The sequence below is a fragment of the Tachypleus tridentatus genome, chromosome 10, assembly GCF_004210375.1.
Source record: "Tachypleus tridentatus isolate NWPU-2018 chromosome 10, ASM421037v1, whole genome shotgun sequence".
Classification (NCBI taxonomy): Eukaryota; Metazoa; Arthropoda; class Merostomata; order Xiphosura; family Limulidae; genus Tachypleus; species Tachypleus tridentatus.
The window spans coordinates 172,394,101-172,416,023 of record NC_134834.1 but is presented as its reverse complement, the minus strand read 5'-3'; the positions used below and the strand labels follow the sequence as shown (position 1 = coordinate 172,416,023).

The window sequence follows — 21,923 nt, the reverse complement described above, 5'->3', positions numbered from 1 at the left end:
CGTCATGGAGAGGGGGAACTACGTAGTACTCCAAGAACTCTGCTCAACCAAGGTCAGCGTTATTTCAGTTGCTTGATCTCGTGAAATAAAACTCGACACATTCAAACGAATTCGCGTGACGAATATAACACAAAGATAACGAACAGTTCTTTATTTTATTTTAAAAAATATCCTGACTAACCTTTCTTCCAAGAAAAGTAATAAACAGCATTTATTATTAAGCTATTGTTTGAATGAAATTGTTTGTAGCGCAACTCTAAACCACGTTTGTTGAGATGCTCCCCGAACTAAATTCGGCTTGACAGAGATTATTTGACCTTCGATCTAATTCTGTCAACTCAGTCCCGAGGCTAAAAAAAATTGATAATTGGTTGTATTTTCTGGACAGAGGTCAGAGAGCTTACACATGCTAGGTACATAGAAGAGCTTAGTGAGGTATAGCTCGCTATAAAATTATTTACGATACTTACAATGGTGACTAGTTGAAGAATGTACGTTTTAATTTAATATTTTTTTTTGTTTTTATATTTGGCATTAATCTACAGAAACAACTTTACTTACATATAAAATATACCCCAAGTTGATTAAATCAAGTAATATTTATAATCTAGAAAAAAACAACAACATTCTCCACTTAAGGTTCTTATGCATTTTAAAGTTTTCTTGATGTATTTCCCTTTATAATAAAGACGACATTCTCTATCTTACAGTTTGTTTTATTTCTATGCACTATTTAATACTAATTCAGACAGTCTAAGTTATGATATATATTCTCATTTGTGCTACCTCAATATTACTTCTTTAACTCGAGAAGTTTGAAAAGTTGATCAATGTTTTAGCAACTCAACTTCCAACTTAGTACCATAACGAAACTAAGGATGCGTGTAGAGGGCACTTCCCTTAAAATATCAAACATTTTCTTTAGGGGCTCGACATGGCCAGGTGAGTTAAGGCGTTCGACTCGTAATCTGAGGGTCGCGGGTTCGAATCTCGGTAGTATCAAATATACTCGCCCTTTCAGCCGTGGGGTCGTTATAACATGACGGTCAATCCCACTATTCATTGGTAAAAGAGTAGCCGAAGAGTTGGCGGTGGGCCGTGATAACTAACTGCCTTCCGTCTAGTCTTACACTGCTAAATTAGGGACGGCTAGTGCAGATAGCCCTTGTGTAGATTTGAGCGAAATTGAAAAAAAAAAACTTTTCTTTGGGAAATAAATTCAGAAATGACACAAAGTAGGTCTCATGTTTTTTCTCGGTATGATAATTATTTTATGATGATAATAATTTGTATAATTTATCTTACCAGACTTGCGTGTTTATTTGTAGTTAAACTACACATTGGGTTATGGGTTATCTATGCTCTGCTTACCACAAGTATCTAAGCCCGTTGTAACTCCGGAAACATTCTGCTGTGGCACTGTCGGAAGTAGTTCCTAAGAGTTTGACACATGATAGCAACAATCTGAAATGCTACATACTAAGTCAAAGTGAGGAAAACATATAAATGTCAAGTTAAGGATATTCCAACTACTGAATGCATTTGCTCCACGAACTAATTAGTTTTCATTCAAGGCTAAAGAAATCACCTTGTTTAAAACACATATTTGTACCGAATACTATTTACTCCCCTTTAAATACTTTAAGTGATTGTTATTAGTAGAAAAACAACAGAGATAAGGATAGTAACTTGATAAGTGTGTTCCAAGTAAGGCACTTCTCGCTAAATGTGAAAGGTGACCAATGCGGTAACTCGGGTAAACTGTCGAATGTTTAAACTCACACTGATTTAAGCTCTGTTTACTTAGCTATAAACAACACATTTCGTGCTTTTACAAGTTGCTTTAGAGTTCTCATAGCTTTCACTTCAGACTTACCTGTACATTTTTAACACCTTTTATGTAAATAACGCTTGGATGAAACAAAATGTCAAAAGGACTTTTTAACACAAAGGTTATGTGAGAAGCTACGACTTGTTTGTATCAATGTGATCCCTCTTTTCCCACTAATCTTTCTTAGAACGAAACAGCTTCGCTTGGGATTTTGTAGCTAGAAATGAAACCAATAGGTTAAATTGAATTTATATTTATTTACCAGGAAGAATCGAAAGAATTATATTTATTTGGCCTTTTAATTTCCTATGAACCTTGAGTTATTTTGTCGGACTGTTTCATTATGAGGACACATAATGTTCGACTAATTTATACATTACTTTATCAAATTATATACTTTTTCATGCAAACATAATTAATTATTTTAGGTATCGTTCATTAATACTCAATAGTCATGTTAATTACAAACAATTATTATTTGGAATAGACCTCTTTTAATTATCATACTTTCTATAGCCAATAATATTCAAAATTTTGAATATTTAAAAATAAAATAAATTATTTTACAATATTACGGAAGATGGCGCTTAAAGACAGTTACTTACCGTATCAACGAAAGACGTATGAAATCAAAACGAAATTAGCTTACAAGTGCTCTTTTATTTTAAAGTGAAGCTAATCAACATAGAATGTTTCGAGTTTTTGATATTTTGATAACAAAATTGTGTAAGAAAGGAAGCTGTTAATGATGTGTTTGTTCTGGGTTTTTTAAGTATCAGAAATTTTGCATGTCTTTTTAAATTACATTACATAATTTATCGCTAATATTGAGTTACATCGTTATGCTTGGTTGAAGCCTACACGGAAATTTGAAGTAATTATTTCTTTACAGTGTTACAGAACATATAATTTTGCGTTATGGAATACCTAAAAAATATATTTCATTATGAAATGAATAAAGTGGACGGAAATAATATTTGAACTTCAAGAGTTAGTTTCATATAACATGGAAACGTTCTTTACCCTAAAACTTGTGTATTCGAAAATGATTGCCTAAGTTATCGAAACGTCGCACCTGTTCTAAAAACAAATCTTACTGTAAAAGCTGTAAGTTGTAATGTAATATAACAGTCCATGGTTACTGCTAACAGCACACAAAAGTACATTTTCAAACATGTAATGCAACAAATAAGTTTACTATTTGACAAATAAGGAAGCCATCATAATCTAATTAGAGAGTAATTCAGATAACATATACACGTAACTTGATGCAAAATTCCTTGTTTTTTATTCAATTTCTTCATTTTCTCAGACTGTGCTGTGATACTTCTAAGAGTTCTCTTTACCTCATCATCTTTACCTTAGAATCTAACAAGTTATCACTTGATAGGCTTCTTCTGTATTGAAGAAATCTTTACGTCTTTCCTTTCGTTTCTTTGTTGACCTGTTATGCACGACCAAGTTGTTATGCAGAATCGAGTCCTTTTTTTAGTATCGATGTCATGCAAACTTTGTAGTTATTAAAATTATGCAAAATAGTGCACCCTTTGTAAGTACCGTCGCATTTAATATAATTATTAGTAGCAACATTTTGGTTACATAAAAACCAACTAAGATTCTTGTACTTTGTACCGTCAGCAACTGGTTTTAAATGAATACTGAGTCATGACGAATGGAAAATGAAAAACCTTATAATATAAATATTTGTACTTCATTATAGTAATATTGCTAATGACAATGTAGGTTTAATCATGATAATGTGGAAAATGAAAAATGTCATAATATACATTGCGATTGTTATGGTTATTCATATTAAATTGATTTGTTCGAATACTGATATGTTTTGTTATTAAACATTTTATTTGGCTTTCAAGGACCTATTGAGGCTGCTTACAAAATACTGGTTCTTTTCAACTTCATAATGACTTCAGTACCGCACACAGATGTATAAAGTAAAATCTTTAAGTTTAACCTAACTGAAAGACGTTCTACGTTTTCTTTTATTTTATTTATTAGAATCTTGATATAAAGGATATTAAACCGTTCTGGAAAAACATCTGGTCCATCTAAATTGTAAATATTCTATGACTGTTTGACTACTTTTTTAACATTATCATCTATGTAAAACTAAATAAAATATCTCAATACACTTTTGTTGCTTCTATGAAACTAAAAGTTCAAAGTAATTTTTAAAAGGTCAAGCCTTATAAAAGCATTTTTGGGTTTGATGAAACGTTAACTGTGCAATTGTGCATACACGTAATAAGTTCAGAATACATGAGATCTAGTCATCATGTTCAATACGGTTTAAGTGAAGTAATTGCATTTGCTTTTAAGTTTTTCTCGTTACGTTACACTAACAAAACAACGTCATCCTGTATATAACTTAATATGTTGTTTTTGTTGCATTTTTGCTTTATATTTTAAAACGTTAAAGAGAAACAGCTGTACTAATGTTACATTCTTAACCGTCATGTGCTATAGAATCTGCACTGCATGTAATGAATATGGCTAAAAAAATTTCAATAATTTAAAGGCTATGTATAATATTTTTAAGCCTTATCTATTTTGCTCAGCGCATTTTTCGCTCTCAATAATATACCCACAAGATCCAATTAGGTCGTACTGAGTCAAAATGTATAGCATGCAAAGCAGATTGAATGGTCACATGTAGGAATAGATCTAAGCTTAGCGTTACTAATATATTATATTATCCATCCCACTTTATAAGCTGTCCAAAACATATTATATTAATGAATACTAAACAGAAAAGCCACATAATTCAATGAACATAAAACATCAACAACAGCAAAAAACAAAACAATAGTAATATCTCTTTCTTTTAATCATTAAGTTAAAATTACCTGAACTCTTGTTATTTTTTTTTAAAAAACCCGGCCCTGTTACCCTCTCTTCTGAGAAAAAAAGTATTTAAGGGTGGATCCAATAAAAAATATATCGTTAATTAAAAACATCTTGGTATTCTGTCTGGAGTTAAGAGCAGTCCAAGAGAAACAGGGTCTTGCAACAGCTGAACTACCTAACCAGCAAGAGTCATACACACTCAAATCAAATAAAGATATATTTCTGCATTGTGTATTAAACGTTAGACAAGTGACATTATTCACGATCTGATGGCATGGCAGCACCAAATCTATGTTTGAGTGTCGCCACAGCACCTTTGAACTTGATAGTTAGTTTTGTCTCAACGATGGATGTCAAGAAGGTCAACATATCTACAGCAGTTGTACAGGTTGTACGTTTAATATATCGAAATCTTGTATGGGAAAGTAATCATGGGAATTACGATAACTTATGACGGTATGCTGAAGAGTAACAAAACTCTAGTCATGATCAGTGGGTCTTCGGGATATCTGATGAAGGTTTATTGGGCTCTGACCCAAAAACAGATGAAATGATGGCATCTCTGGTTGAAGGAGTGTAAGGTGTGTCTTATCATTAGCTTTCTAATATGTTACGAAACAACAACATTTATCTCAAAAATAACAAACTTTTACAATGTAAAATAAGAAAAAGAAATAGAGTGAATTTAACAAGACACGTGCAAAGCTTTAGCGTGAGCAGAACAATACTACAAAGTAATCTTGCTGTAGTTGTACTGTATCAAATGCTTGTTTGTTTGTGTTTTTAATTTTGCACAAAGCTATAAGAGGGCTATTTGCATTAGCCATCACTAATTTAGCAGTGTAAGACTAGAGTGAATGCAGCCAATCATCACCACCCGCCGCCAACTCTTGGGCTACTCTTTTACCAACTAATAGTGGGACTGACCATTACATTATAACACCTCCACGGTTAAAAAAGCGAGCATTTTTGGTGTTAGGGGATTCGAACCAGGGACAACGGTAACAACCACGAAATAACCAATTCATCAAGATAAATATCAAATTGAATAGAAGTCATTTTCAACCTTAACTATACCTTATGAACACATGGGTAAAACTAGATGAACAGAGAAAAGTCTGTCAGTTATCAACATACGCCACCGCAATAATTTTTGTGGTTCTTTGAACGATATTATATAAAAGTGCAGAGTACGTTCAGCTTCGTTGTGATTGTTGGACCTTCCTTAATATTTTGTTTGGTTTCAACAACTGTTGCCAACATTGAGTAAATAAACAGTGGTTGCAATGCAAACATGTTTTTACACTCCAAAGTAACTATTACCATAAATTTTCTACCACAGTTTATTTTAGTGATAATGACGCTGTTTAAAGAATTAGGAAACCCTTTTGATGACATTACTTTTATGAGAAAAAAAAATGAATTGGAAAACAAAAGCTCAGTGTCCTCTTTTAAACGTAATCCTTTCAGACAAGAGAGTGTATTTTGTTCTCCAAAACCAAATGTGTTTATAAAAACTGTATATTAATGTACATTGCAGTTTTAAAGAATCTTGAATCTCTCAACTGTTGGAGATCGACAAAATGGCTGACACACTCAATTGTTGTATGTTTGGTATGAACTGCCTCCTATTACTAACTTTCTGCTAAATATACTTTGTTTGTTTCTTTCTTTTGAATTTCTCGCAGGGCTAAACAAGGGCTATGTGCGTTAGCCGTCCCTGATTTAGCAGTGTAAGATTAGAAGGAAGTCAGCTAGTCATCAGCACCCACCGCCAACTCTTTCGCTACTACTCTTTTACCAACGAATATTGGGATTGATCATAACATTATAATGACCCCACGAGTGATAGGGCGAACATGTTTGGCGTGACGGGGATTCGAACCCGCAACCCTCGGTTTACGAGTCGAGTGCCTTAACCACCTGGCCATACCAAGCCGTACAATGCATCTTTTAGACCGTTGTTGACAATGGTTAAAAGTGTATCACCTGTTCGTTCTATTTCATCAGAATATCTTCTATGCACTTTAAACAATTTGTTTTATGCTCTACGGCTAAGCGCCTTTAACGGTTAACAGAGGCTTTAACACGAACTGCAAAAGCGCAGTCCATCCTTGTGGACCAAAAATGTGTTATAAGTCTTACGATCAAATTCAACTATTCATTTAGGGTTGGCGTTGATGCTGTTGTCTAGCTGGTTTACCTCTAACCTATAAATTAAAAATTAGGGACGGTTAACGTGGATAGCTCATGTACAGGATGTGAGAATTTTCAAGATAAATAGCTTAATGGTATTTATTTTTTACAAGGAAAAGAAACAAGCACTGAAATTAATTGTTATGGTGTGTACGTCTTTTACAAGATAGTAGAGAATAATTACATTTGTGCTTGTCACAAAGTGTTAGTACTAAGTCCGTTAAATATTTAAACACTACATATATTGTATAGTTCCTTAGATGTGTTTAAGAATTAGAAGTATATATAATATTAGTATTTCAACCAGAATATATTTGTAGTATCCACTGCTAACAACACGTTTCGCTGAATTCAGTACTCAAAAATTATAACAGTTATATCATATGACTTATAGAAATAGTGTTTCGACCACTGCTTTGTCTGTCGTATCCAAGCCGTGGGGGGAAGAGCTCTGGATTGAGCGAAACGCGTCGTCGGCAATGAATATGGCAAATAAATGTGGTTGGAATACAATTATTACCGCTCTTCTTATTTTTGAAAATCTCTAAGGGACTAGATTAAGAAGGTAGTGTTTAAAATTGTATTAAGTCTAAAAGTGGCATCTTATGGCAAGTAGTACTGAAATACTGATTATAACAGATATCTAACATATATACACACTCACAAAGTCGAAAGACAAGTATAATTACAGGGGGTATTACTGGTTTATTGATATTAATTTTCGTATTTTTCAACTTCATAATATTTGTCACACGATTAATTTGACACAAAACTTTAGTTTCACCTACACTATTGTAAACTGTAATCTTTTGAATTGAATTTAAAACTAGGTTTTCCAACAAATTAAAAGTTCGCATTTAAAAGTACCTCTGTTATTACTTGCCTTTGAGGTATATTTATGAATTGGAAGTTTCAAAACTAGTACAATACAGTTTAAAATACCATTTCCTTTACGTTAGAAGGTTTAACATAAACTTTTAAGACGTTTTACTTTTAAGCCTTACAGACTAAAAGAAATGTCATTACTTATGACGTGAAACGTTTGAGGAAAATATTGTAAGAGAGAATGGATTTAAATCACTCTTTGAACAAAAAAAAAAGAAAAAAATTGAAAGCTTTGTCATTTGTTTTGTAAAAGCGACTTAAAGAAAAGGAAAAAGGGAAAAAAATCAAAATATTGATGACATAACTAGAGACTTTTAGTTTGCTTTATAAAAAAAAAACTGTATTGGGCTGAGTCCACCGCGGAGAATCGAACACCGAATTTTAGTGTTGTATTGTAAGTTCGTGTACTTACGGCTGTTTCACCAGGCGTAGTTCGTAACCAAATGTCTGGCCCAACATGGCTAAGTGGTTAGGGCGTTCGACTCCCAATCTGAGGGGCACTGGTTTGAAACACTTTCACACCAAACGTGCTCGTCCTTTCACTCGTAGAGACATTTTAATATAACAGTCTATCCCATTATTCGTTGGTAAGAGTAGTCTCATAGTTGGCGGTGGGTGGTGATTACTAGCTGCCATCCCTCTAGTCCTTCACTGTTAAATTAGGAGCTCTATCGCAGATAGTCCTCGTGTAACTTTGCGCGAACAATAATTTCTTAATACCTTTAATATAAAATTAGTGGTAATGTTAATGTATAAATAAAGTCCTATCCAAATATTATTATGATATTTTTGTAATTTAATTCATGCACAAATTTTAAACACTTTAGCATTTCCTAAGTATTTCTCCACCAGATATTTTTCAAGAAAATAGCCCTCGTATACCTTTGCGAGAACTTAAAAAAAAAGAAAAAAATACAAAAAAATCACAAATATAATATCTTCTCCAGTATATCCTAAAAGGTTTTGAAAGAATTAAATAAATGATGTACTCCAACCAACATAAAAATTAATAACAAATTAATTTGTAAACATATTTATAAAATAAATTTTATATTCATACATTGCACACCTGGTGGTGAAGAAAAAAAGATTTTCTTTCTTACGAAGGTTCAGAAGTATTACACGTAAAGACTTTTATATCTTCAACTGTCACATAGGTGGCGACATTATACATATGCAGAGTGACTTCTCGAAATTGAATGTTTTTTTTAGATGTTTATTTTTATAGCAAAGTCGCATCAGACTAACTGCTGCGTCCACCGAAGGAAATCAAACCCTTTATGATAGTGTTGTAAATCCGTGGACTTACCACTGTCCCAAAGGTGGACATGTCAGTAAGATATCAAATATAGAAATTAAGCTTTAGGCGGCCTTAAAGTTCATCTCTATACGAATGAGCAATCAACAACTTCCACTGGTAAGCACTATTAATTATTCTACTCTTTTCTTAGACTACATGACGTCTATTTTACTTTTAAAAACAATCTCTTCTGGATAGTATTTAGAAGTTATTAAACGTAAAATGACTTTTATACCATGGTTAACACGTAGAGTAACGTTTATTGGTATTGATGCATTAATTCAGATTTTAATTGAGCCATTGTGAATTTTGGAAGATTGTTTTCTAGTCACGTGGAATTAATGTTTGATTTAACTTGGTAGGAATTTCGGGGATTAAATATAAATATCAGGGGTATTTGGAAGTTAAGCAATTCCCTTTCTTCCCGCTCGTGTTATAAGGTATGAATAGTGAGGTAAATAAAAGTGAAATAGCAATGAAATAATTTTACTTCAGAGAAATAATGATAAATAATTGAAAGGTTTTGAGAAAAATTAAAATAAGAATAATAAAATATTATACAAAAGTATTTGTACAATCGGGTATTCTATATACGCACGTGTACACACCAGAAAGAGAAAAAAAAAAACTATATGATTGTTTAAAATAATAGTGGGTGTAACGACCAGCTGTTGAACTAATTGTGACCATCTAAAGAAAGGCAAATTGAAGGACGAATACACACTGTGGGAGGTAGGGATCATCTCGATATGACCCCGAAAGTTACAGCAGCTTCATGGTGAAAGTTATGACAAGAATGCGGATAGTGTACGAGAAGAGAAAGAAAGAGTTATTAGAACGGAGTACTTATGGTAGGTATTGAAATGTACATGATTTTTTCCTCATGAAAGATAATATAATAAAAAATAAAAGAAAACCTGCAGTGAACTTTCATTAACGTGGAACTGTATTAAACACTGCTTTATTTTATTCGGCAAAACAAATCAACTACTCTGTGAAGATAACTTGAAGCTGACCTTAGGTGGTCGAAACGTTGTTCTATACTTTATTTTAATTAAAGATCTAATGCTCATACCAACCGTCATAATAATATAAATCAACTTCTAATTTTTGATACGGAAAATCAAAAATGAAAATTAGCTAATTTTTCTTACGTGAATAATCTATATGATATGATATAATATTTTATATAAATGAATACGTCTTTACATCTGTTCCTTATACATTTTCACATTTCTCAGTTAATCGGTAACTAATTCCATACAGTGGTACACGATGACATGAGAAAAATAACAAAGGTAGTTGGACTCCCATTCACTTTCATATTGATAGAACACTTAGAAACGGTAAATCTTTCTTTTGGTATTAATACCTTCATGTATTTCTATTGTACTTTTAATGTTACGTAAAATCAGAACAAAATACAAACACGGTTTCCTATCCTTTCTTACAAAAGAGTTTTTATTTCAACTATCGAACAAATGGATACCCTAGTTAGTGAACTACAAACATCGCAAGCTAAAGCCTGTGTTCATATTCAGACTTTGTGATTTGTTTATTACTGTTTTAGGCATATAAAACCACATTAAGTAATTCGGATAAACATTTCTACTTTTGAAAAAAAAAAACAAAGGAAAAGGAACGAGCACTTTCTTATCCTTTTTTCTTTAACTACACTTACTAGAAGAGATTGATCACACTGTTAGACTGTGTGTTGTTTTCTTAATACAAGCTTCAGTAATATAAAATGTCTCTCGAAAAAAAAAATTCCATTGAACACTGCTGGTTTGATACATTTGTTACACGAATTGTCAGCTACCTGAGATATGTTATGTAGGTTAACGATTCTACAATAACACAAACTACAGAATATCAGGTTTTTAATCCCTCTTCCCACTTAGTCTTCCCTTAGAAAAAAAGTACTTAACAATTCTCTCAAGGACTTCATAAACAAGAGTGAATTAATAACATTTACATTTTCTAACATGGTTTTGACCTTTAAAACACTTACTGAGTGTGTGTATTCAACTGACAGCAGAAAGTTAAATTGTCAAGTTTCTAGCTTGTATAATAAATATCGCTAATCTTTCGTGTTGCCATAGTGTATAATATATAGTAATAATCTTTTACAACACTGTATAAATCGTTCAGGTTATTCTATTTTATTCAATAAATAACACTTAACTTTCACGTCAGTCTGTCTTGTTGATATAGAAGTACTTTCATAATACATGTCAGACATTTCGAGGGTTTTTTCACTTTCCAATTTTATATTGTTTATCCATAATCTCGTACGACAACTGTTGCTAAGATGCATTGCACTAAACAAGCAGTTACATAATTTCCAGAATAACTCTATCAAACATTATATTTCGGGAGATATGTTATAAATTGTGAAAGTTGAAAAATATGTTTTATATATAACACCACAAATAGTAAACTTATCCTCATGTTTCAACGATTGTAAGAAAGCAGAAAAAGGCCTAAAAATGAATAATATGTATTGTAGAAGTACTTCTATATTTACAAGGTTGACTGACACGAGAGCGAAGTATTATGTATTGTACAAGATAGAGAGTAACGCGAAAGATTATTAAGTGCTATGAAGGATTACTACTACATATTGTACAATAAGGTAACATGAGATATTATTAATGCGTGTTTTATAAAATGGTAACATGAAAGATTAATCTTGTGTATTGTATAACAGTGTTGTGAAGGATTATTACTTTCACAATAGTTATTACAGGTTTTGAGGTCTTTCACGCTTTCCAATTTTACCTTGTTTATCCATAATCATTCTTGCAATTTGATACACATTATTGAAGTTAATGTTAATCTTCCCTCGCAGTAAATTCCTGTACGTGGTGAGGGGACCTCCCAGAGAAGGTCTCTATTTCATTTTTACATCCTCTGGGGTCTATACATCAACTTACATCTTTGCTATGCGTGACGACACGTGAAGGAGAAGAGAGGATCCTAATGGTTGAGTGATGTTTGGTGCACTGCAAAACACACCTTTGGCCTTGAATTCTTCTGGAAAGGTAGTTTTGTGGTGCCATCCACGGTTAATAGTCTGTCCTGTTGTGCTAGAGTCAACTAGGTACTAGTGTTGGTCATTCTCCACGACTGTTGTGGAAATTGTGGCTGATGCTGATGTTTGAGATGGTGCTCAAGAAGCCTTAACTTTGCTGCAGTGTCCTTGTTTGGCGTCTTAATGTGTCCTCTCGTAGGACTTCATGGTGGGTAGAATTAGAGGGTACTGAATCATTCTCCATTTATTATTGATCCTCCAATCCTCGCATAGATGACTGTTACAGTCACCAGCAAAGTCAGATCAAATATCTTACTTCGATTTTTAATTCTTCATTCTTTGTCTAAACAAATACTTAAAGCAAGTGTCTCCCTTTCTTCATTCAGAAGGGATTAAAGAAGCTTACTGGTTTCCTTAAGTCAATTGTGCTCTGGAGACATCTCGGTGGAAACATCTATACCTACACGTAGCAAACTCCTCCCGAGGTTTCTCCCCACACACTTGGAGTTCCTCTCGAGGAGTGATTGTTGAGAAGGATTTGAAAAACATCTCAACTCGAAGATCCTTGCTGGTTTCGGAGCTAAGGAATTTCTGTTGTGCACCATATCTCAGAATGGCAAGGACAGAATTATTTTGCTGACCAACGGACTAATTTTGAAGTTTAAATTGCTATTCCTACCTACCTATATCAAAGCAGGTTATCTGAACTGTTAGGTGTGACCGTACATTCTTAACCTTCTCAAATGTTTCCAATGTTAGCACTTCGGACATTCAAAGACAACTTGTTGTGTTATTGTTTTTAAGTGTGCTTGTAGTGATGACAACGACCGTGATGCCTACGAGTATCAACTGAGCCCTCTCTGTGTTAATTGGAATTGTTCCAAACCCTCTAATTTTCATTGCTGCCCTAAGTGGGTGGAGGAGAAAAAAGTATAACACTTATTTACTATAAATAACATTTCTTGCCCCGAGGTTTAAAAGTTATTGTCCTCCACTCTATCTGATGCATCTATATGCTGCTATATTACATTTCACTGCTACAGTAAGAGTGCAGACAGTTCTTTCCGTACATTCAAGAGAGCTGTTTTCAAACGATGTGAAGAGTCTTTTGCTCTTTATGTAAAAAAATTTCACAAGTCAACATCTACTTCAGTCTTTGTCCCCATCACTGTTTCCAATGACTGCTTTGGTCCATCTTCTTCGGCCTTGGCTTTTAGTATCCTTTTGGGTCCATTTTTTTTTGCAAATGAAATGCAGGAAGATTACTTGTTTGCGTTCTCAGTCACTGTAATCTAATTCTAATGACATAGATTTGTCAACTTATCCCATGGTATAATCCATGGAAGTCTACAGACAACTACTAGTAAAGAAAAACGGCGTTGTTATAAATAGAAGAGTTTTTCAAGTTGACGATAAACCCACTCGAAGTAAAAAGGTATTCTCAAGACGGTTGATCTGGGTATCAAAACTTTAATTAAAATAGAGTTTTAATACCATGCCAGCTGTCTTAAGAATACAGAAGAGTTCTTGGCTCAGTTTTCCTCCACGAAAATAAAAATTATCATTTTGATACAGTGTCGAGGTTTTGGTTTCAATTTAGATAGCATTAAGGCCTTGATAAATTTTTTATCATCCTGCGTGCATCTCCTTACAGGAAACATTCTGAAACATATCGATACTGTCAAAAGTTTTCCTTATACAGAAATAACAAGTTTTGTGATGCACGATATCACTGATGGGTGGAACTGTTGATTCAACAGCACATACCAGCCTTATCTGTGCCTCTCTATACCTCATTGTAGGCTGTAGTCATACGTATCTTAGGGCTCTCATAAAACAACTGTTGTCTCCTTTTTCATCTACAGAGAATTTAATAGACACAATCCTCTTTGGAGTGGTGCTGAAATTGTTTGGAGGGGTCATTCCATGAAGCATATGCTCTTGGATCATAACCTATCTCTCTTCAATATTGATTCCTTTGCATAATTTTGTGCACCTCGTCAGTATTATACTGCTATTGATTTATCTGTCTGTTCCCCTTCACTTTTTTCTCGTTTTACTTGGAGGGTTAACAGTGACTCAAGAAGCGGTGATCATTTTCCTATAGTTTTGAAGGAGACTGGCTCCAGTCAATGCCACCCTGTCCGAATACCACGGTGGAAGTTAGCAGGTTGACTGGTTCTCTTTCACCTCTCTCTCGGAAATCGATCCAGATATCATTAATCTATTAACAATTGTGTGGAGGCAGTAACTTGTTACAAAATTTGCATAATAACGAGTGGTTACATAATTTCTGTAATAGTTCTATGAAACATTATATTTGAAAGATGTAACTTGTGATAGGTTAGAGAAAGTGTTTTATATGTATCATACTTATATAACAACGTCGATATTTTTATATGCTAACTTACTTTCTACCCTAATATAAAAATTAGCTTATTACTTGGAACATGGCACAGAAAACAGTATAGGAGAAAAACTACTAGTTATTATATATATATATAAAACCAGTCTCTCTATGTTACTTGAGAGCATGAATGGATTAACGAGATTCCCACTGTCCCTATCTACTATCTAGCGAAACCACAGCCAAGGGAACGGGCTTGCAGAAATCAAATACTGATTTCTCCAAGCCCTGATTGGGCCTTTTATATAGATATATATTTTTATATATCTAATAAATAGTAGTTTTTCTCCTATACTGTTTTCTGTGTCACGTTCCAAGTAATAAGCTAATTTTTATATCAGGGTAGGAAGCTATATATATATATAACAGTATTACAGAAAGACTACTACTTACTATATATATATATATATAACATTTTAACAGCAACAATACTATATGTATACATATAAGAATATAGTAGAAAGGCTATTGCTTATAAATTTATACATATTTGATAAACAACATTGTTTCCTGATTGTTTTCTTTGGTTTGTTTTTAATTTCGTGCAAAACTACATGAGGACTATCTGCACTAGCCGTCCCTAATTTAGCAGTGTAGGACAAGAGGGAAAGCAGCTAGTGATCACCACCCACTGCCAACTTTTGAGTTATTCTTTTACCAAGTGATAATGGGGTTGACCGCCATATTTGTAACGCCCCACTGCTGAAAGGGCGAGTATGTTTGGTGTGACGGGGATTCGAACCCGCGACCCTCAGATTACAAGTCGAGTGCCTTTAACCACCTGGTCGTGCTGGGCCTTTGTTTCCTGAAGAAATGCTATTTCAGCTCGATGGTGATTTAAGACGCTGATATAGATCTGAAAGGTATTACAGGCCAGAGTTTAAATCTGATATCCATACACACACACAACACTTGTGTCCATTTTAACACGTAAAAATAAAGGCAGCACAATTAAACAACATCTTTAACATTTAATATTTATGGATAAATAAAGAAAGTGTAAAATTTTGTAGATGTTTTAGCGTGTAAGAAATACTTTTTGAACCTGTTTTTTTTTAAATTGATAACCAAATTCCTTCAGTTTGATGATTACAAAATATGCAAGACGAAAATTAAGACCAAGAATACAAAATGGCGCTTTTAATCGCTCACTTATCATACCTAATAGTGAAGGATTAGTAGTAAAATTATGAACATATTATTTCCTTTGTAAAGTCGTATTTTTTTCCAATGTGATACCTGATAACCTTCAGACAACAAATGTTTGTTGCAGCTATGTGATTATTTACACGCAAGACCTTGGCATTATCTATCATTACGCATATGTAAACATAGAAGGAAAATATTGGAAAAATTATCTTCAAATTGATGAGTCATCTTTTGAAGTTATTTATACTGAACAGTTTGTATTGTCTGGTGCTTTGAATAATATCATTCTATGATTTTACAACACGTTAATATGTTACAATTATGTGAAATTAACACATACAAAATATTAAAATATTGATGAAAAACAAAACATATAAAGCACAAATTAAAATTCTAGACAAATAACACATATATTGAAACACTATCTGTGTTTTAGCTTTTTTCATTTAATCGTTTGTGGATGAGTAACATGAATGAGAAGTGAAATCTTGGATCGAAATATTGTAGTCACAAGAAGTTTTAGCTATATCATGAAAACTTTAAAATATAAGTACATATAAGGCTCAAGAAAATAATTCTAAAATTCGCCGCTGTCCTAAGAAGAAGAAAAGCATGATATTTAGTTCATATTTTACTGTATTTAACCAGGTGTTTCAAACTTTAAAATTAAGTTTAGGTTTTGAAATTATTAATAGCATTCACAACAAACTACGTCAAACTGCTATAAAATAATACGAGTCCCTTTACGCGTAAAAATAAAAGTATAGAACAAACCGACAGAAAACCAGCTTTACGTTTCATTTTGTCCAGAAGATAAACAAAATATTTAATCACATAAAAGAATCGTCTAAAACAGAAGTAGTGAATATAATACGTATTTCGATATATAGTGTATAAGCAAAAATAGCGATAATTAACAGAATAACTGTCTTTATAACAATCGCTTTATCAACACTTTTTAAGTATTTAGAACTAAAAGCTAAATAAAATACTTAATATAAGTGCGTCTTTTATCTTCGCCACCAGAGGACGTTATATTCATGGATAACAGTTTTAACTATTGTGTAAATAATTCATTTTAAACCACGTGGGAAAGATTTTCAAGGTTTAATCGTCTATAATAATCATGGTTTTTCAAACTATGCTCCGCGGAGCCCTTGGGCTCCGCCATAGTTATCTGGAGCTCTGCGAGGAAAATTTAGAATGTTAATATTTTTTCCTAAAACTGTAAAATTGAATCAGAATACGCTGTACAAAAAAAAGTAAAATATATCTTTAATACAACACGTTTATCACGTATTGGGCCTTTTAATATTTTATTCTGCCTGAAGTCAGACAATTTTATTTAGCTAGGGAAAGTACTCGCGATGAAAGTGTTAATACAATTTCAATTAACTTCGACAGTGGCACCACTGGTTGCTGGTAGATATGGTACAATCTCAAGATCGCATGCGTCGCTGGAGATGCAAGATAGCCTAGTAATTTTCATATGAAACATCGTTCAACCCTGGGTGGTAATGCCACCCAGATCTTTTAAAACCAGATCTGGATTAGCGGCTAAATTTCGAACGAAATGAAACAAAATTAAACATGACGTCATAGCTGAAACTTGTCCAATTTTGAAACATTGTGATGCAGTTAGGTATGGTATCAATTGTTTTAATTTGAAAATGTATTTATTTGAAGTATAATTATATTTATGACAATTATAAATGGTAATTGTTAGGTTAGGTTAGATTCGTTGTAATTTAATTTGGCAAACTTGGTACTAATGAGCTCTATGACGTCATACGCTCGCATGACGTCATGTTTCATTTTTTTCGAGATTTAAACGCACGTCAGATCTGGCTAAATATTTTGTTATTTGGCTTGAAATTCTGTTAAAACCAAAAAATGCAAAAATAATAGGTTACCTTTTTTCTTTAAAAAATATATTATTCTAGTGGTCTAGCCTTTTTTCCACAAACCTTTATTTCTAACTTCGTTAAAGCAACACTGATCTTAGGTCAGCATGTCATTGTAAGATGATAAAACTCAAGTGCTTGAATGAGTTTTCATTAACAAGCTATTTTGTGTCCGTGAAGATCCTTTTAAAATGCCAAAGATATAAGAATACGTTTTTAGACAAATTAATAATCAGTTGTCACCCTTATAATGGATAAGAGTCTGAATATCAGTAATAAATCTGATAAGGGTAAAAATCTTCCTACGCTTAGGCCTAATACAAATTCGTCGGCGTTATCGTTTTGCGCAAGTACTTCAACACAGGATGATGCAAGAAGTACCGAAATAACAAAGAAAAGAACGTATGATGAAAGTGTTATTGAATATGGTTTTACATGTACAGGTAATTAAGACGGATCTAGTGGGTTGTGTGTTGAGTTGCAGTAGTTTGCATCGAGCAAAGTTAAAACGACATCTAGAAAACAAACACTCCCAATTAAAAAATCCAGCTTCCGAACATTTCAAAAGGAAGTGTTTGCAATTAAATGTAAGGAAAACTACATTTCGTTCGTTTGTCCATAAGAACAACAAAGATGCTCTTATTGCTTCATATAGTGTTAGTTATCGTATTGCAAAAGCAGATGAAGCTCATATAATTGCAGACTTGATAAAACCATGAGAAAAAAAAATGGTAGAGTGCACAGTTGATGAGAAATTTCTTAAAAACATTAACTCTATACCCCTTTCTGACAACTCGATGTCTCGAAGAATCAAGGATATATCAGCAAATTGCTTAGCGGAGTTAATAAGGCGAGTAAAAGCAAGTCCAATTTTTCCCTTCAAATGGATGAAACAACAGATGTCGCAAGTTATACGAAGTTGCTTGTGTTTGTTCGCTATATTTACAAAGTTAGTTTTGAAGAAGACATGCTAATTTGTAAACCTTTGCCTACTCAAACAACAGGCGATTAAATATTTAACCTGATCGATTTATTTCTGGAAGAACACGAGATCCAATGGCAGCTTTGCTCAAGTATCTGCTCTGATGGGACTGCTGTCTCCATCGTCATGCATTTGCAATGAAACGACTTCCAGAAGACTTAAAAGAGGTATTGGGTGATGTCATAAAAAGAGTTAATTGTATAAAATCAAGAGCACTCAATGCGAGGATCTTTAGTTTAGTCTGTGAGGATATGGAAAGTCTGCATAAAAAATCGCTATTTCATACTGAAGTTCGATGGCTTTCTCGGGGAAAAGTGCTTGCTCGGTTTTACGAACTGCGTGAGGAGATAGATTTCTTTTTATCTAAATGCCATTTTGAACTTGCATACAAACTAAAGGACAAATGCCGGCGACAAAAAGTGGCTTACCTTTTGGACGTATTTGCCTATCTAAATGAAGTGAATGCTACAGTGCATGGTACCAGAGTAACGTACTTCAAAGTTCAGGGTAAAATGGAAGCCCTTCAACGTGAGCTAAAACTTTGGGATGAATGTATACTTATGGAAGAACTTGATTGCTTCGAAAATCTCAGTGGTTTGTTACTTATGAATTAAATTTCCTTAAGTGGGGATGCAGAAGTTTCAGTCTTTCAGCACATATCTGATTTGTGTACATTATTGGTGAGTACTTCCCTCCTCATTTAGAAAAATTACCGTGGATTCAAAATCCCTTTATTGACTCTTCATATACCAACAATTTGTCTTTGAAAGAGAAAGAACAGCTTATAAAAATTTCAACTGATTTCACCCTAAAACAAAATTTCAGCAGGAAGAAATTACACAGTTTTGAATTTGGACCATGGAATACCCTGAAATAAGTAACAGAGCTTTGAAAATGTTCATGCGTTTTCCAACAATATATCTTTGTGAGCAAATATTTTCAGTGTATACAGCTATAAAGACCAAATTTATAAACAGGCTAAATATTGAAGATGATTTGCGCTTACAGGTGACAACCGTAACTTCAAATATTTATTTCAATCAATTGACAAAGGAACTCCTGTTGTTTTCATAAAATTTCCTCACAAAAGGAAACATTTGTTCTTAACAAGTTTTGTTTTTTGCGATCGTCCATTTTGCAAACATGAATACCGATGGATCAATATTAAAAGTGTGAAACTTGTGAAAAAAATTCCCGTAATGTTCCCTTGAAAAAAAGCATTGACATGTAATGTTTTCCTATGTCTAATCATTTAGGAGATACTTAAATACTATAGGTCGTAACGAAATATTAACTAAATAAGTAGATTAAACCAAAACGTATTAATATATACATGATAAAAAGGTGAATCCTAATTTACAACTAATAAAGAAATACATTGATTATATTATTCAGCATCTTATTTTGTAACATACTAATCTAACCCGGTATGGCCAAGTGGTTCAGGTATTCGACTTGAAATCTTAGGGTCACGGGTTCGAGTCCCCATCATACCAAACATGCTTGCCCTTTCAGCCGTGGAGACGTTATAATGTTACGGTCTATCCCACTATTCGTTGGTAAAATAGTAGCCCAAGAGTTGGCGGTGGGTGATGATGACAAACTGTCTTCCCTTTAGTCTTACACTGCAATATTAGGAACGTCTAACACAGATTGCTCTCTTGTAGTTTTGCGCGAAATTTAAAAATAAACAATAAGCATGCCCTTTCATTAGATCAATGTTGCCAAGAATGAATAAATTTATTGTTTAATCCAAAACAAAGAGTCATAATTATCAACGAAACTTTCTGAAATATCATAGAAAAAGACACTTCAACCAAGAGCTATTAAATATCATATCTTTAAAGACGTAACTGACATAATCTGTAAATCAAAATATTTCAACTGTTTTTGTTTGTTTGTTTTGGAATTACGCACAAAGCTACTCGAGGGCTATCTGTGCTAGCCGTCCCTAATTTAGCAGTGTAAGACTAGACGGAAGGCAGCTAGTTATCACTACCCACCACCAACTCTTGGGCTACTCTTTTACCAACGAATAGTGGGATTGACCGTCACATTATACGCCCCCACGGCTGGGAGGGCGAGCATGTTTAGGGCGACTCGGGCGCGAACCTCAGATTACGAGTCGCACGCCTTACGCGCTTGGCCATGCCAGGCCTCATTCGACTCTTGTATTTTGCGATATATTCAGATTTTATAAAACCAACATGATTTAATTGATTAATAGCGTATCGTATATACTTGTTCCAGTAGAATGTCATCAATGAAATATAAGGAGCAAGTAACCAAAGTTTTTTGTGTTTTAGAAGCTATACTAAATACTTGTAATCTAAATTGTTTGTCCCACTGTAGGTATGATTATTTTTGTATAATACAGATCAAAGGAGCCCTGCAATACTTTTATATTTGTTAGTCACATGGCCACTTCTTAAGAACCACAAGTATTTATACAAAATGAACAAACAAACCAGAAATATCTAACAAGTTTCATATGATTAAAAAAAAAGATACTGACATCACAAAACCGTAATTTGTATGGATTAAATTAGCTTTCATACAAGTTAGTTTACAATACTTGTCATACTTCTGTTGTTATAAGTAAATTTATCAAATTTCACTATAGTAGTGTTCTTAAGTTACACTTACCTAAGTTTTATGCTAAAATAAAAAGTAACCAGAAGGGAGAAACTTTTGCAATAGCTTTTTGATCATCGATGTTTCTTGACAGTAAACTGGTATAAGTGTTTTCACTACAACGTTATTTCTGCTGATGACAGTTATAGAATAAGTGTTTCTGTTTAAACAAATACCGAGATAACAGAAGAACAAAATAATAATCTACTAATATATTTTTGTATGACATTTGTTTTACAAAGTTGGACAACTTTATTAAGGCTAGTGTATGTATAAGTTCAATAAGATAATGAGTCAATTGTTTCAGCACGTGTTAAACGTCTATATTATTGATTAACTATAATAAAAATTATCGATTCAGTATTTCTTTTAACACGTTATTATTTTCACAATAAATATTTTGCGACCTGATCTACATAAAAAGTCGTATTTATTAAGGACATATTTACATGAAATCATTTTGTAACAAAATCGTAAACAAACATATCATTAATGTCTTTGTGAGATCCAAAATTCAGATACCAGTTTTCGTTTGAACACACATAGAAAACGATAGCGTGATGAATTATCTTATGTGAAAGCAGTCTTACCGCATCAGCCCCCAGTGGCACAACGGTATGTCTCCCGAATCACACCGTTACAAATCAGGTTACGATACCCCTGGTGGACAGAGTATAAATAACCCATTGGGTAGCTTTGTGCTTGATTCCAAACAGAAAAACCTAACCTAACGGAT

At 33.3% G+C, this 21,923-nt stretch overlaps 1 protein-coding gene across 1 annotated transcript in view; it reads left to right on the top strand.

The window, feature by feature from the left end:
• The first annotated feature begins 9,036 nt into the window (after positions 1 to 9,036).
• The window catches only part of LOC143230917 (annulin-like), a 125,093-nt gene continuing 112,206 nt past the window's right edge, over positions 9,037 to 21,923 (top strand). The window contains exons 1-2 of the mRNA XM_076465235.1: positions 9,037 to 9,194; positions 9,730 to 9,928. Coding sequence (XP_076321350.1) covers positions 9,853 to 9,928 — 76 coding nt within the window. The 5' untranslated portion in view covers positions 9,037 to 9,194; positions 9,730 to 9,852. The remainder of the gene's footprint in view (positions 9,195 to 9,729; positions 9,929 to 21,923) is intronic.